The sequence below is a fragment of the Gallus gallus genome, chromosome 2 (genome assembly GCF_016699485.2).
Source record: "Gallus gallus isolate bGalGal1 chromosome 2, bGalGal1.mat.broiler.GRCg7b, whole genome shotgun sequence".
Lineage (NCBI taxonomy): Eukaryota > Metazoa > Chordata > Aves > Galliformes > Phasianidae > Gallus > Gallus gallus.
In genome coordinates this window covers 77,956,700-77,972,097 of record NC_052533.1, presented here as the reverse complement: position 1 = coordinate 77,972,097, position 15,398 = coordinate 77,956,700, and the positions used below count along the sequence as shown (strand labels likewise).

General features: G+C 37.8%; 1 protein-coding gene across 14 annotated transcripts in view; it reads left to right on the top strand.

Annotated features, from left to right (window-relative positions):
• MARCH6 (membrane associated ring-CH-type finger 6) overlaps positions 1-15,398 on the top strand; it is a 43,010-nt gene that overhangs the window by 710 nt on the left and 26,902 nt on the right. For 6 of the 14 annotated variants that reach the window (XM_419012.8, XM_025147712.3, XM_046931639.1 and 3 more), the window contains exons 2-5: positions 2,794-2,890; positions 3,707-3,780; positions 10,648-10,791; positions 14,959-15,031. In XM_419012.8, the coding sequence (XP_419012.4) occupies positions 2,794-2,890; positions 3,707-3,780; positions 10,648-10,791; positions 14,959-15,031 (388 nt within the window). Of the gene's footprint in view, positions 1-2,310; positions 2,381-2,790; positions 2,891-3,706; positions 3,781-10,647; positions 10,792-14,958; positions 15,032-15,398 lie in introns of all 14 variants that reach the window. The other 8 variants (XM_015282252.4, XM_025147711.3, XM_046931591.1 and 5 more) reach the window with 3 other exon arrangements.

Sequence of the window (15,398 nt, the reverse complement as noted above, 5' to 3'; positions counted from 1 at the left end):
TGGGTGGATTTAATCCAAAACCCACAGCTGATAATTCGTAACACGTTGCTAGGAGTGGTAGCCTTTGATCCTGTGTGCTTTTAGAGGGCCTGATCTGGTGATTGGGGAGAATGGGAAGAGAGAAGGGGAGTTGTTAAATATCCTCTGGGGCGCCTTAGTGCTGTACTCTCCACTTGGACTTTACACTTGTGGTGTTTCTATTTGTATTTACTTATTCATTTGCATTATGTGTATATCTATGTACTCTATGTAGCACCTTCCACGTTAATGTTACCCTCAAAAGCTTAAAAATAATAGCACTGGAATTAACCGTAGCACAGACCAAACTTGTGCTGTATATTTCAAGTGGGCCTTGGTAAGTGTTGATAAGCCAGTAGTGATATTTGTGGCAGTTGCACTTCTGGTAGAATTGATGATTGATGGAGTGAATAAGCGAAGCAGAAGGAAACCCACGTGTCTTTCCAGTTAAATCCGTTTCTTGCTAAATAATCTGAACTTCAGTTTTGGGTATGACAGTGGTGAATGTTTTGTTAGATATGTGACTGGCAGAGAGGTTTGCTGTGGGGGGAGCGAAGAGCTGTATTACCCACAACTGTTACTTCCAAAATGTATCCTTGTAATAGGATGCAAAGTGTGTATGCAAGTAGAAAAATAGCATCTACTACACGCTGGAATTCTCGCTGTCCTTGATATTATACATAAGGTGCATGTTGACTCTTAGCAGGGTTTGTTGATTTGAAGTTCTATGTTGCTAAATGGGCCAGATTGTTGCTTCTCACGTGTTTATTTGATTTTATAAAACAAGGGGGAATATCTGGAAATTCTCATCTCCTTTGAAAAACTAAAAATTAGGCTTAACTTCTCATAGTAAGCTAACAGAAGAATTAAGTCATTTTCTTAGTTAAGAATTCATTGGTTTTCAGTAAAGAAAACTCTGCTCTTCCCAGCAATCTTGAGAATGCGTGAACGATCTGTTGTGAAAGTCGATACACCATTAATGAGTGGGCTCAGAGGGCTGGGGGGAGGGGGGCTCTTCAGAAAACCATGTGCTTTTAACCTGCTTCCTTTGGTGCTGCAGTATTTTTAAAGCAGCAATTTCACATCAATTGAGGCCGTGTAACCCTCTGGTTCCCGTGTTTTGTTATCTGCCCCATCCTGTCTCTTGTCTGACCCTTTGCAGGGCCGCTCTGACATACCAAGTTGTCATCCTGCTGTGGGTAAGGTGCTGGAGGAAGGTAGATCCTGCCTGGAAGTTGAAGAGATCTGTTCTCTATGGTTGTCTGGAAATACTCTCTGTAATAAAAGGAATCCTTTGTTTCTTGAAGTGGTGGTTCTGGTCTTTCTTGTAGGCAGAGAGACCAGGAGCTCTTGGTGTTTGCAGCAATGTAACATTGCTTGACATGACTTCAATGGAAGTGCTTTTTGTGTTTGCTTGTACCATCACTGATGTGGTGTTTAATATATGTTTCTAGAGTTAATTTTAGACTTTCATCCCATGAGAATGAGTCAAATCTCTTAGAAAATACATATATATATATATATTTTTTTTTTTTTTCCAGAATCACTTTAAATCTTTCATGCTATGTGTAGAAGTGATTCTAATACTGTGTAAACGGTGGATTTGGTCAAATTATGACTTCTTTGCAGAAAAACCTTCGGACTGTAACATTTGGTTCCCTTTGGAACTCTTCATAGGAAAACATCAACGTTTGGAGATTTGAATGAAGAGTAAAGATGTGTGGTTTTAACTTGAAATTGCATATTTTCATTATTGTTACATCACTGATTTAAGTTTGCATTTTCCTTCAGTATGCATCAGTTACTTCCTTAGCTTTGCTGGATGGTTATTGATGGAGAAATGTTTACCAGAAGAGAAAATCCTTAACCTAAATCTTCTGTAGAAGTGGACGTTACATTTGTTTCCATAATGCAAGTACGAGTGCAAGGGTCTGAAAGGAGTAAAGGGAAGATAGCACGCATCTGTCAGTAAACAAACAAACTAGTTGAGTTGTGCTTAAATGCTCTGGATAACGAAATGGTATTAGAAAACACATCCTGTCTTTAGAGGGAAAAGGATGCATTCACTTCTTAGCCAGCAAAACATGTTGCAATCTTTAGTTGTAAGAAAACGTCAGAAACAAAGGATAAGGAGGCTTTGGGACTCCTATGATATAAGAAATAGAAAATGTCTTTCATGTTGTGACTGCAGGCTGTTAAATGGATGGCCTTACTCAGCTTCAGTAGCGAAGTCACAGAATACCTCTTTGTGTTCATTATGATTTTGGTGTTTTGTTTTTTCCTTTCCTCAAGAGCACAAAGGAGCGGAGCATGCACCTTAGGTTCGGGAGTAGTGACTGTCTTAAGCACGTGTTAGGAATTGGTAAATCTCTTCTGCTCAGCTTCTCTTTAACTTATTGAAAACTCAGAATTATTCCATTTCCAAAGTTTACATTTGCTTTCAGGGAGACTGTCCTTTACAAACTGTATGTTGCTTTAGAGGTGATGTTGTTATTGTTATGCTCTACATGCATGTAATAAAGAAGAAGTTTGTTGTTTTTTTTTTTTAAACATGATGATCAGGGAGATAAAGTTTTTCTTGGTGGTTTTTTTTTTTTTCTGATAATCCTCAAGTCTTCATATCTTCTATCACATGAAATCCGTCTTAAAGCTTTTTCCAATTTAACTTATTTTGGCTTCATTTTGCTACATGGCAAAGTTTCTGTAGGGTGTTATCAGTTTTGTAAATGTGACTTCTTCCAGCAGATGTGTAATAACCGTTGTCTTGTTCAGCAGATATATGCAGAGTCTGTCGGTCTGAAGGAACTCCTGAGAAACCCCTGTATCATCCATGTGTGTGTACTGGCAGTATTAAATTCATTCATCAGGAATGGTAAGTTCTGAGAGTTGTTGTTTGTTTCTTCGTTTTTCTTTAATAAAATGCATTAACGTATTTCTAAAAGCAGTACTTCATATGTCTTCATGTTAACAAGTTTAAAATGAAGTAAATTTTCAGAGGAAATGTGTTCAGGGTTTGTTTTTTTCTTTTGTATGATGGTTCATTACACAGAAATGTAAATTCTCACAACGGATGTAGCAGTTACATGTGAAAAGGAAGTACTCATGGAAACGTTTGTTTGAGAGTGCAGTTCTCCTCACACATCTGCCTTATGAGAACAAGAAGCAGAAAGATCACTGTATGTTCTTTTTTCTGCCTTCTTATAATAGTGAATGAAGAAGAGTACCTATCCTCATACTAAGAATAAAACAAACAAACCATACTAAGATATTTTTGAGGTGATAATCAATCAGGAAAATCCTAAAAATGAAAACCATCATTCTGGTCTATAATGCACTCTCCTTTGGATTCTATTTTAATAGTCATCCTTTCACAGATAGTGGTCAATAATCAATCTATCTGAGGGTATATGCTTTCAGTTGTTACCCTTTTCCATAAAACATGTACTTGATGATGTACTTTCTCTATGTAAGTGATGTAACTGAAGATGTATCGTTGTTACTCAGCTTTTCTTTTCCGCTTTTTGAAACTTTGTGGCCTAAGTAGACTTAATAAATCTGTTAGTTTGTCCTCCGTGATAGTGCGAACGTTCTGCTTTGTTTGAAACAGATAATTGATTTGCTTTTTGTAACGGAGGGGAGTGGGGAACGATGTAATAGCATGTCTTAATGTGATCACTTTTTGTTTCAGCTTAGTTCAGTGGCTTAAACACAGCAGAAAAGAATACTGTGAATTATGTAAGCACAGATTTGCTTTCACACCAAGTAAGTATGTTTCACTGCTCCTGTTTTTTCAGAACTTCATTTCTTTTTATTGTAGTACTTGTGAAGTGATTACTTTTTCATTCAGCATGCTAGGTCCATGCTTGTTTTTTAATTTCTGAATTCTTGTTTGAATTAGTTCTTTATTATCACAGATCATGTGAATTGTTTAAATGATGGATAACATGGAATCATAGAGTCATAGAATCACTCAGGTTGAAAAAGACCTCAAAGATGGAGTCCAACCATGACCTAACCATACTACCCTAACTCTAACAACCCTCCGCTCAATCATGTCCCTGAGCACCACATCCAGGCGGCTTTTAAACACATCCAGGGATGGTGACTCAACCACCTCCCTGGGGAGCCTATTCCAGTGCTTGACAACCCTTTCTGTAAAGAAGCTTTTCCTTATATCTGGCCTAAACTTACCCTGGCACAACTTAAGGCCATAACATGGTGCTTTCATAACCTTATGTGAGCTGTAACAGAAGTATCTTTCATACCTGTTCCGACTTCCTTAGTCCTATGCTATTACTGTCAACATTAGTGTGTATGGCTTTTTTTTTTTTAGCTTTATTGACTGTTTGGGTGTCTGAATGTTAAGGTGAAATTTGAATTTGAAACACCATTTTCAGTGACCTTTGAACTGTTTACCTGTGACACTACCTTATGACTTTTGTCAATTTCAGTTCAAAGAGTTATGACAGTAATGCAAACAATAATTTTTCCACTTGCATTTCAGTCAAGACACAATAACTACCAGATATCACATTGCCTGTTATGTTAGATTCAGTTCAATAAGTTGTCATAAAAATGACTGTATCTTTATATAGTTATTAATTACATTTTGGCTAATAATAGTAGGAATAAGTGAAACCCTTTGGCTTGGTGGCAGGCTAGGTTTGTTATTTAGTATTGCCACGTTACTGACTGTTGAACAGCTGACATGCACTATGTATTTTTCTCATTAAACTTATTTATGCTGATCTATTCTTTACAGGTGTTAAGCTTGGCTCTCCATAGTGCAGATCATAGAATCATAGAATGGCTTGGGTTGAAAGGGATCTTAAGGATCATCCAGTTCCATCCCTCCTGCCAAGGGCAGGGATGCCAGCCACTAGAACTACAGACATATGGTGGTGTATTTTACCAGCTAGTATCTACACTGTAGAAGCTGTCTTGTTTTGGGTTTAATATTCTATATATTTGGTACAATCAAAATCAAAGCTCCCTTTCAGGGTGGCTTGTCCCTGTTAGAAGGACTGAGCTCTCATACTGTCTTCTTCCCAGTCGTTCTTAACTAGTTGTGTATTGGTTCAGACTACTGAGGCTAAAGAGCCATATGGGTTAGCGTATGTATTTTCCGTTCCAAAAATTCTGTGATGCACCTGCCCCAATATGTATCGAATCTCAGAATTTTCCATTTCTGTCAACAATTAATTTGGCACATTAGGCAATTGTTGAGATTATCAGTATCTAAGTGTTCAGTACTATGTCTGACCTCTGTGAGGAGAATAGCATATTTTGCATTGATCTCGGCAGTCTCTCATGCTTTCAGATTATTCTTTTTCCGTAATGCAGAGACCCCATGTAGGAAATGTAAGCAATTGTAAGAAAGAAGACATTCTAATTTCGTATGAGGAAAAAAGACAAAAGCCTGTTGATTTCATTAAGATTTAGAAGAAAAGTGATGAGAAGGTTCAAACGTTTGATTTTTAATATATATGTTAATGTTGATACTAGAAAACGTCTTTACTGCCTTAATCAATACAGGTGTTCCTGCAGAAGTTTTATGCTTGACTGACTTATGTGTTACCAGCACAGCTTGTAATGTAGTTGCAGATTATGGACACATGAGAAAATGTGATTGAATAGCTGTGGCTTAGCAAATTAGCATTTGTTACGGGAGCCTTGAAACTGGCAACTGGGGAACCTCCTTAGCAAAGATGTATTTATCCTTCTTTGTCATGAGCTGGCTGCTCCACACACCTGGCACTATCAGTTGATAGCGTTTTCTTCTTGGCTTCCCACACTGCACAAATTATCCTATCTATCTGTCTATATATCTGCTTTTTTTTCCTACCAGGCTGTGTACAGTGGTAGCATGTCAGCTAGCACAGATTTCTTCAATCCTCCTTACCCGGCATGTCTTGTTTTATCGCTTCCTTCAATTTCCTTCACACCCAAAATTCATGCAATTATGCTTTCCTTAGTTTCTCTTGTCCCTCTGTATTTGAAAAATAATTTGTACGTGCAGTGTGGAAACTGGATCTGCTTGTGGGAGATTGGGAAGGTCACACATGCTAGAGAGAAAATAGCAATGCAGAGATAGAATTGGTGGGATTGATGTATATGCCAGTCATCCAAAATGAAGTTAGTTCTGGCCTATAACTGTGCCAGGTGTAAAGCTCTTAGCAGTTTATTCACCGTGGCATGTGGTGGAATAAACACGTATATGTAGCTACTATCTGTGCTTCAGCTGTCAGGCACTGAATTGAGAAAACTTCCTTGTGCAGTAATACCAGCAATTCCTCTTTTAGGTTACCTTGATTTGCTTATTGAGGCTGTTGCTGTCATTCTGGACAAAATGCTCCTTTGCCAGTGTAATGGAGCATGCAGAGTATTCATGAAATATTCGTAGTGCTATTTAGTGGCCTCTCAGTATCTAAAGGAAAGAAGGAGACAGATTCTTTAGCTGGGTCTGTGGTGATAGAACAATTGGAAATGGTTTCAAGCTCAAAGAGGGCAGATTTAGGTTAGATGTAAGGAGAAACAGTCTTTCACAGTGTGGGTGATGAGGCACTGGAACAGGTTACCCAGTGCTGTGGTTGATGCCCTGTCCCTGGAGGCTCTCAGGATGAGGCTGGATGAGGCCCTGGGCAGCTTGCTCTAGCTGTGGTGTCCCTGTTCATTGCAGGGCAGTTGGACTAGATGGCCTTTAGAGGTCCCTTCCAACTCTAAGGGTTCTATGATTCTAGTGCATATATTCTTAAGTCCTTCACTGTCTTTAAATTTGGTAACATACTGTACTTCTTTAGCATCTGAACTACGTACTGGGTTAGTTACTGGGTATAAGGAAGGAAGCGGAGAGTAGAAGGTTCAGCCTGTATCTTGGAAGGGATGTGAAGGAACTGATTTTTCTTTTGAAAGGTAGAATCATTCTCTGAAGTGTTCAACCATGTAGGCAAATTACCTGATTATATATTCATGTTCTTAAGTAGTCTATGCAAGAATGTTGCTTAGTAATTGCGTGTTGTTTGTAGTTGTACTTAATTTGTTAAGGTCCAAACTTCTGGATCTTTAACTTTGTACAAAATGATCCGTAAGATGTCGTCATGTAATTACACTGAAGTAAGTGACCCATTTTCTTGGGCTTATTATTTACAGTGAGATTTAATTGAAGGATAAAATGGGATAACTCTTCTCTCTGGTCACTTGGATGAACTTTAACACAGTGGCCAGTATCTTCAACCTATCCAGAATGTCTAGTTTGAAGAAACATAAACTTCTAAAATGCAAAATGCTCCATGGGTGCAGAATTTGAGGTATCTGCTGCCAGCTCCAGAGGAGCTGAGATACATGAGAGTGTTAATCTCGTATGTTTTGTTGGAGCTATGATTTGCATTGTAGGAAGGGACTCGCAGGAGCCATGGAATCTGTAGAAATAGCATAAACTGGCAAAAAAACCCACTCCAGATATTTAATTCCTTCTAGGAGGAAGGTTAGCGTTTTCAGAATGCTACTGGCCAGCAGCGTAAAGAAACTGCAGATAACTTTCTGTTGTATTTCATATTAGTTCTTTACAACCTTATACGTGACTTCCCTGGAACTGTTCACGTGTATTCATGCACTTACTACCTCATGGCAGAACTAGCCATAAATGGAGGAGATAAACAAGCTTGTAACATACTTAAATCTGCACGACTTGTTTGCCTTCATTGGGAGTAACCCTTTAGGACATAAGGAAATCCCTGGACAGTTGCCTTGGTATCAGTTTCAAATTGTGGGCGCTTCTCGTTGGAGGTGGGCTTATACAGGGATTTACTGCAGGTGTGGGATAGGCAAGAGAAGCAAGAGAGTTTCAGAGTCAGCAAGAGCCAGGTGTTCTCTCTGTATTGGTGCTGTATATTTTCTGTTGTGCACCTGGCATTTATAACTTCTTGGAGTGGAAGTGCTGCTGATGCTCCCTTCATTTTTTTTTCTTTAATCATGCAGGTAATAAAAGTGAAGTCTGAACTTCCGTGGTTTTGTTAATATTTTTAATCATTATTATACTCGATATCAACATAACAGGTTTGGGGTTGTGGGGTTTTTTAATACCTATATATACTTCTGTTGCTGGGATACTGCTCTGATTGGAGCTCCTTTCTGTACTGCCCATGTCATGGCTATTAACTTTTATACTTCCTTGCAAGGAAAATAGCACTTGCAGGATAGTTTTCATTTGGATTAACTTTGGTAGTTGGAAAAAAAACGTGGCAAGGAAAGGTTAAGTTGAAAGTGTTCATTTGTTCATAAGTGTAGTGGTGGTTATTTAGGGTCAGCAGATGTCTCCATTGTGTTTGTCAAAGCACAGCTGTGTAGTGCTTGTGCTAAATAACCTCTGAGGAAATGGGAAGACTAAGAATGCTTCCTGTAATAAGCCTGAGGGTATCACTGTGGTAGGACAGAGTACTGGGAATTCTTTCCTACTTTTCTGTTGTGGATGTTTCTGTCAGCTGAAATGCATTGACTAACTGTTTCCCTGGAAATTGGAGGATGCGGGCCTTCTTCAACAGATGAGTACATAAGTAAGGAATAAGTAACTGAGCACACTCAGGTTCATGGACTGCTCGTTGTACCTTTCCATTTGGGTGGCTCAAAGGGGCAGAGAAGTCAAAATGAGCTAGATAGAAGCTTAATGTATTACAAACTGTGACAAAGTCAAGAAAAACATCAGTTCTCTCAGCACCCACCTACCCAGCTCCTGGCATCGCCAGGAATTAAGATTTGAGGGATGTAGCTTATCTCACCCTGAGCAGTAGCTGCGTTGTGTGTTTGTTCGAATACTCTGTTGTCATCGTGGAGCCTTCAGAAAAATCAGTCTGTAGAATTACCAAGGCAGTTTTACTGCGTTAGGGTGGGCATTCTCCTTACAGACCCCTCTGTGTGTACACAATTTCATAAAAGATTATTTTTTTTAATTGTTTTAAACTCTCACAGCTTCCCCTTAGCAACTCTCACGGTTATGCTTCCCTTCTGCAATGCTTTTATTTTAGTCCTTTCTTAATGAATTTCATTTGTTGGCCAAGTACCTTTGCAACCTAAAACCAGTTGAGGTTTATCTCACAGTTACTGTTTTGCTGTTACTTTGTGTCACATACAATCCACTTATTGTTGAAGTGCACCAAACTCTCCCCATTCCTTTGCGTATTGATGCTGCTTTTCTGTGCTCCTGTGTTCTCCTTACAATACAGATACTTAGGGAAGTGTCCCTGGAGAGAAAAGGAGTGGTCTGTTCTCACATAGAGGCTTTCTCTCTGAGTAAAAGCATGAATGCACCTAGAGAGAGCAGGGTTGTTGTTTAGAGAAGAGGTGAATGCAGGTGGATGGCATGAAGCAGTGTTCTTCAGACTTGTAGACGAAAGGTTTATATAAGAGGGAGGAAAAATTTCCTCCAGTATTTCTTACAAAGAAAACTGTAGGTCACTTATGTGGCTGGAAGTACATCAGGTTTTAAAAAAAACAGTCCAAGTTAAATGTGTTGATATCTTCAAGTTCATCTTTTCTCAGTATAACTGCTAACCATCCAGGCAGCAGGATCTTTGTGCTAAACTGTAGTTCTTCATTCACACCTAGTATTGATGCTGGATATTATGACTTCTTCGCATCCATATAAGTGTGCAGAAACTACTTGTATGCAATGACACTGTTAGTAATAGATGTCTTCCAATTGCTTAATGTGCAGTGAAGACTTTAAGAAATCAGAGCCTGTAATCTGAAAGATATGGTTCCATATCTGAGTAGCATCTGGGGAAGGATAAGTTAGAGGTATCAGTGGTACTGAGGAAGAAGTGGGGATGTGCTCAAAGGTTAATGAACTGTCATGCAGCTTTTTTATGTACTGACTCGGGTAATAAAAGTGAATGCAAATAAAGAAAACCTTGACATTATTTTTCTTGACTTCTGAATGTAGTGAGATTTATATAATATATGTGTGTTCAATTAAAAAGGTCAAGAAAATTTACTATTATGAGAATTGCCACATGTTCCTTAATAGGTGGGACTGTAGTAGAAATTGATATCCCTTGAAAATGGAAGTTTATCTATGTAAATTTCAACATTTGTAGATACTTAATTAGTTGCCTTCAGTTTTTGCTGCTTTACTGTGCTTTTTTCTTTGCTGAATTTTGTCCTGTTGGATAGCAAGTGTAGTCTGAACTATTTAGTACAAATGAGAATGCAGAACTGGTGGTTTGTCTTGTTCTGTTTGCTCTTTCCTTGAACTAGATTTGTAAGTAACATGGATGGATCTCTTCCAGGTGATGTTGAGTGGGAGAGCTGCTGAATTTAAAACCTGCTTTTTCTTGCAGGCTTTGGCTTATTTTGACTTCGCAGTGAATGTAGTAAAGCTATTAAGAAGACAACATCTCTTAGTCAAAAACTAGCATGGGGTGTATTGATTTTTCTCTATTAAACTCAGTGCATAATGTAACAAATGTGTCACGACATTTTTTTTATTATTTATTTGGAGTGATCTGTTGGAAATCTATAGAATATGCTTATTGTGAGATTTTTCTCAAATACAAACGTTTTGTAGCTGTTAGGTCTTCTACATAAATGCTTGTTTAAAGGACGAGCTGATTAATAAGTGCCTTTTCTACACAGTTTATTCCCCAGATATGCCTTCACGGCTTCCAATCCAAGACATCTTTGCTGGACTGGTTACGAGTATTGGCACAGCAATACGGTACTGGTTTCATTATACACTTGTGGCCTTCGCGTGGTTGGGAGTAGTACCTCTTACTGCATGTGAGTATAAATTTACTGTAATACTTGTGTATACAGGAAAATTTGTTGCTTGGTTCAGAAAAGCTTTGTGTGGGTATTGTTGGTTTTACTTAAAACAATAAAATATTGGTTTTTGACTTATTTTGCTCAGAAATTGGCTCTTGAGCCAGTACTGCAATGCATCAAGGTGTTGAGACAGGAGAAAATGCATAAAAGAGCTCTTCTTATTGCAGTAAAATGCCAGTTTTTAATTGTCATCTTGAAAATCTGCATGGAAGTTTAATTTGATACTACTTGTTAATGGTTGGCTAGAATAATTGTAATCTTATTTTTTAACCGTCTAAAAATAAGTGCATATTTTTTGTTGGTATGAAAATTGAAATTCCTTTAAAGTCATACATAAACTGAATAGTAAAGCTTCTTTTAAAACAATTTTTAAAGGTGTCTATAAGTAATTAATTAGGCAGAAAACAGGAGCACACATTGAAATTGGTGTAGTATCTAGTTTGAAATTCACTTTCAAATACAAACAGAACTATTGAAGTTTCAACAAGCTAAAAATAAAGGGAAGATGTAAAAAGAAGGGATAAGGAATATAGTTCTTCGGGTGTCTGCTTTTTAATATAGTCTTTATTCTGACATTTGTTAGCTATCTGTGTTACAGGGTTTTGAACTGGAAACTTCTGCATATGGGAAATGTTAGTAATTTTGAATTTTACAGCAGTGTGAAAGAAAAATGTTCTAAATGAGTCCTCTGTTTATTGGGATGAATTGCAACTAGCCAGAAGTTTTCAAAATATCTGGTATCATTCTTTCATTCTGGTAATCTTTTTCTGACTTTCTCATTTCATCTTGTAGATTTTTCTTTTATCTTCTATCATATTTTGCTTATTTCTTCCCCCTTACAAATCTTCATTTTGAGGAACGAAATTCCTTCTGAAAACTGAGTTTTATTCCTGGGGTTTCTGACAAATCCTGGTTCCTACCTTTGATTTTCAAAGCGTAGATATCGTGCACTTCTCTTATTAAAACTTTCTAAGGACAGCAAATTAATATTCAGTAGATTAATGAAAGCACTTAATTTTCTTAACTGTTAGAAAACCTGGTGATGACTCTTCAGTGATAATGAATTATTACCAAAAGTCACCACCTACAACTTAGATAAATAGTACTTTATTATTTTTTTTACAAATGTCATTGTCATGGTTAGTTTTAATATTCATTTACTAAGTTAATAATGACTGGATTATAATTATGATTTCAATGCCAAGCTCTTTCACTTTGTCTTAATTCTTTGTTTATGTCGCATTGCAAATGGTGTAATTCTCCGAATGGATTCCTTTAGGAATTAGTATGCTGTGGAGGTTATTTGCATAGGATAACCAACATGATAGAGCCATTCAGTCTAACAAACCTTGAAAAATCCATATATTTCCCTTATCAATACTTGTTTCAGCAATATAATCTTTTGTAAGTCTTGTCATCTGATGTTAAGTGCTGCTGTGACTTCCTCCCTGTTGTCTCACATGGCTCACATAACTGTGTGTGGCTGGCTTCACAAGGAAGTGTTTTTCTCCTTATTTTATACCTGGATGAAAAACATCTGCCAAGTTATTTGTGCTGCATATCCCAAATGAGATACTTGCTTGAACAAAGAATTAAATGTTCATCTTACAGATTGTCATGCTTATCATGCAGTTATCTCATCCATGAGCGAACATGGTGGGGAATAAATTCTTCGTTCTTTTTTGGTAATTTCACTTTTTTCTGGCCTTCCTATCTTAGATAGGTGGGTACAAGGAATTTCTCTCTATATACATACCCTCAGCCTAATCCCAGTAGGCTGGTAGGCTGTTCTCTTGGCATGCAGCATATGTAGATGGAAAAAGCTAATTATATGACACATTATGATCTGTTCAGAGAAATGGAACTAATTGAGCCAATTTAATCTGAAGTGGCTTTATTCTCTGTGATAATTGTATTTAGCCTCTTAGTTCCCAGGGCAAAATTCCCAAAGTACTTCTACAGTACATGGGTAAGAGAGACACGAACACTGAGTAAAGCGGGTGTGTACGGTAAGGCAGTTAGAAGCGCTGTAGTGTGAGATGGGTTATCTAAAGAGCTTCCTTTGTCTCTAGTTTAAGAAATCACATAACACTGCACATGAGTTTATGTTTCTGGAGTAATTCAATCGCCAGTTTAAAAATTGTGTAGATGAGAGAGCAGTTCTGTATACATTTCATGTAGTCACATGCGGCTTAAAATTGTAGATATTTGCAATAGGACTACTTGAATCTGCATGAGTAAGGTATGAGTGGAGTTGGGTATACGAGCACCAGGAAAAAAAAGATCAAAAAGAATATTTGCTGATTGCCAGAGAGCGTTCTATATGTGATTTCATTCAAAAGAAGAGGGAAAACAAACAGACCTAAAGATAAGGGGTCAAGAAAGTGAAGAGAACAGGACTGTAGTTATAAGTCATATAAGGAAGACAAGAGAACTCTGAAATTTGTGAATTTTACCTAAGTCTAGAAAGGGATAAAACAAAACAATGATCTTAAATGGCATCTGTGCATGAAAAGCAAATTTAAAACCAGTTCCTTAGCACCAATCAAGAATTATCCAAGAGGTATGACGAGGATTTAATGGCTGGTGTCCTTTGTCAAGTGTTGCACGCAAGAGATCTGTTCCAGACCTCCTGACTACAGATCTTAGTGCTTGTATGTGAAGAATGAAGTATGTGAGGAAAAAGTAGTTTGGAATCAGTTTGCTTATGGATTTTATGTCATAAAATTCCCTTTGTATTCCATAAAATCTCACAGTGAGTTTTGTTACACGTGGTTCCTACCAGTGTATTGTAAATGGAGAGGTTCAAGGCTTGCATTCTTGGACACAAGCTTAACAGCTGTGTAACTTAACAAACTACACAGCTGTTCCTTGTACCTTTGCAGTTCTTCCACCTTCCACATCATGCAGCAAGGTGGTAGGCAGAGGCAAGCCACAGAAACATACTGGGCACCTTTGCTGAATTTGATTCAGGTTCTATTAAATGCAAAGTGTGTATACGCTGCTGGCTATGATAAAGCTGAATGTTCTCATTTGATCAGATGTGCAGCTATCGTCTCTTGTGCTGACTTACTGTAGACCTTTGAGTGTACTATTCTGTATTTTCTGTTCAATGACAGAGGAGTGGGCTGCACTGGGGTTCTAAGTGTTAGTTTCCTCAGAGTGCTGTAGTATGTTTTTATATAAAAGGTGAGCATAAGCAGTAGACCTTCTGGATGTTTCTGGTGAATTGATTCATGAGGAATGTAGATAAACTCTCTGTAAGTTGCAAACAGCTTTAACCATAATGTAGTAACTGAGCAATGTATTCTATACCACAGAAACCATAGTGTGCCATTATTACTCTTGTGGTAGTGTATCCAATGCCTGCATAAGGATTAGAGTGAGTATAAAGAATTTCATGTCTGTATATAAGCATCTTAGTTCTTTCTGCAGCATTTGTGCCATCCTATGGATCTAAACCTGTTTTGCTGAAGCAGGCTGTAAGCGTTGATAGCCTGCTGCTAAGGTTGTAACTGAAGAATGGTGATGAAAGGCTAACGTTATCTAACATCAAATATTAAGCCATAAAACAGTAATTTGAAACACGTAATGAAATGATGAGGGTCCTTGTTGCAAGATGCTGTGATGCCATAAATTTATGCAGGTTGAAAATATGATTGCAGAAATTAATAGGAAAGAAATCCATCAAGTATTACTTAATACTGAGATATTTTAGCCCAGGAACTGAGCTGCTCCACTGAAGCACCTGAGAATGCAGTGAGGAAGTATTACTGCAATTATCTGTAGCCTATTTCCATACTCTTCCTTAGGCAACAACCAGTTGGTGTGAGCAGTATTGGATACAGGTCTAGGCGAATATTGGGTCTAACCTAGGATGACGGTTCTTTTCATCAAGAAAATATTTTTCTTCATCTTTGTCTTCCTCGTCAAGTGTGGTCTGCAAAAATAAAGGCAACTTTGTTCCACGTGCATTTTCTTAAGTTCTGCTGACTGGCTGAAAGTTATTTTTTTTTCTACTTGTGATTAAATTATTTAGGAAGTCAAGTGAAAAGGTAATAACTCCAAATGAGACGATAACCAAAAACAACTTTATACCATGCTTGTGGTTTTTTTCTGCAGGTCGTATCTACAAGTGCTTGTTTACTGGCTCTGTGAGCTCACTACTGACACTGCCATTAGATATTCTATCAACGTAAGTACTTAACCAGACTGATATAAAGAAATTCTCTAGGAAGATAACCATGAAAATGGTTCCTTATTGTCCCTTTCTTCACCTCTTTTTTTTTTTTTGCATCTGTTACAGTCTACAGAACCTATATTTAGGGAGAGAAATAAAGGACTCGTGTGTGTCCAAGTACAGCTTCACAATGCTTTGACATGTATTTGTTTGAAAGAGTTATTTCAGTAGCATCTGGTGTCACCTTTTCACTTCAGATTTCTGATGCCTCTGGTCTTCACTGTACTGTGCAAGCACAGGTGTTTGTACAGCTCTGTGGAGAGCCAGACTGATGCTTCACAGGGCATGGCAAAGTACCCTAATAGCATATTTTTTCCTTATT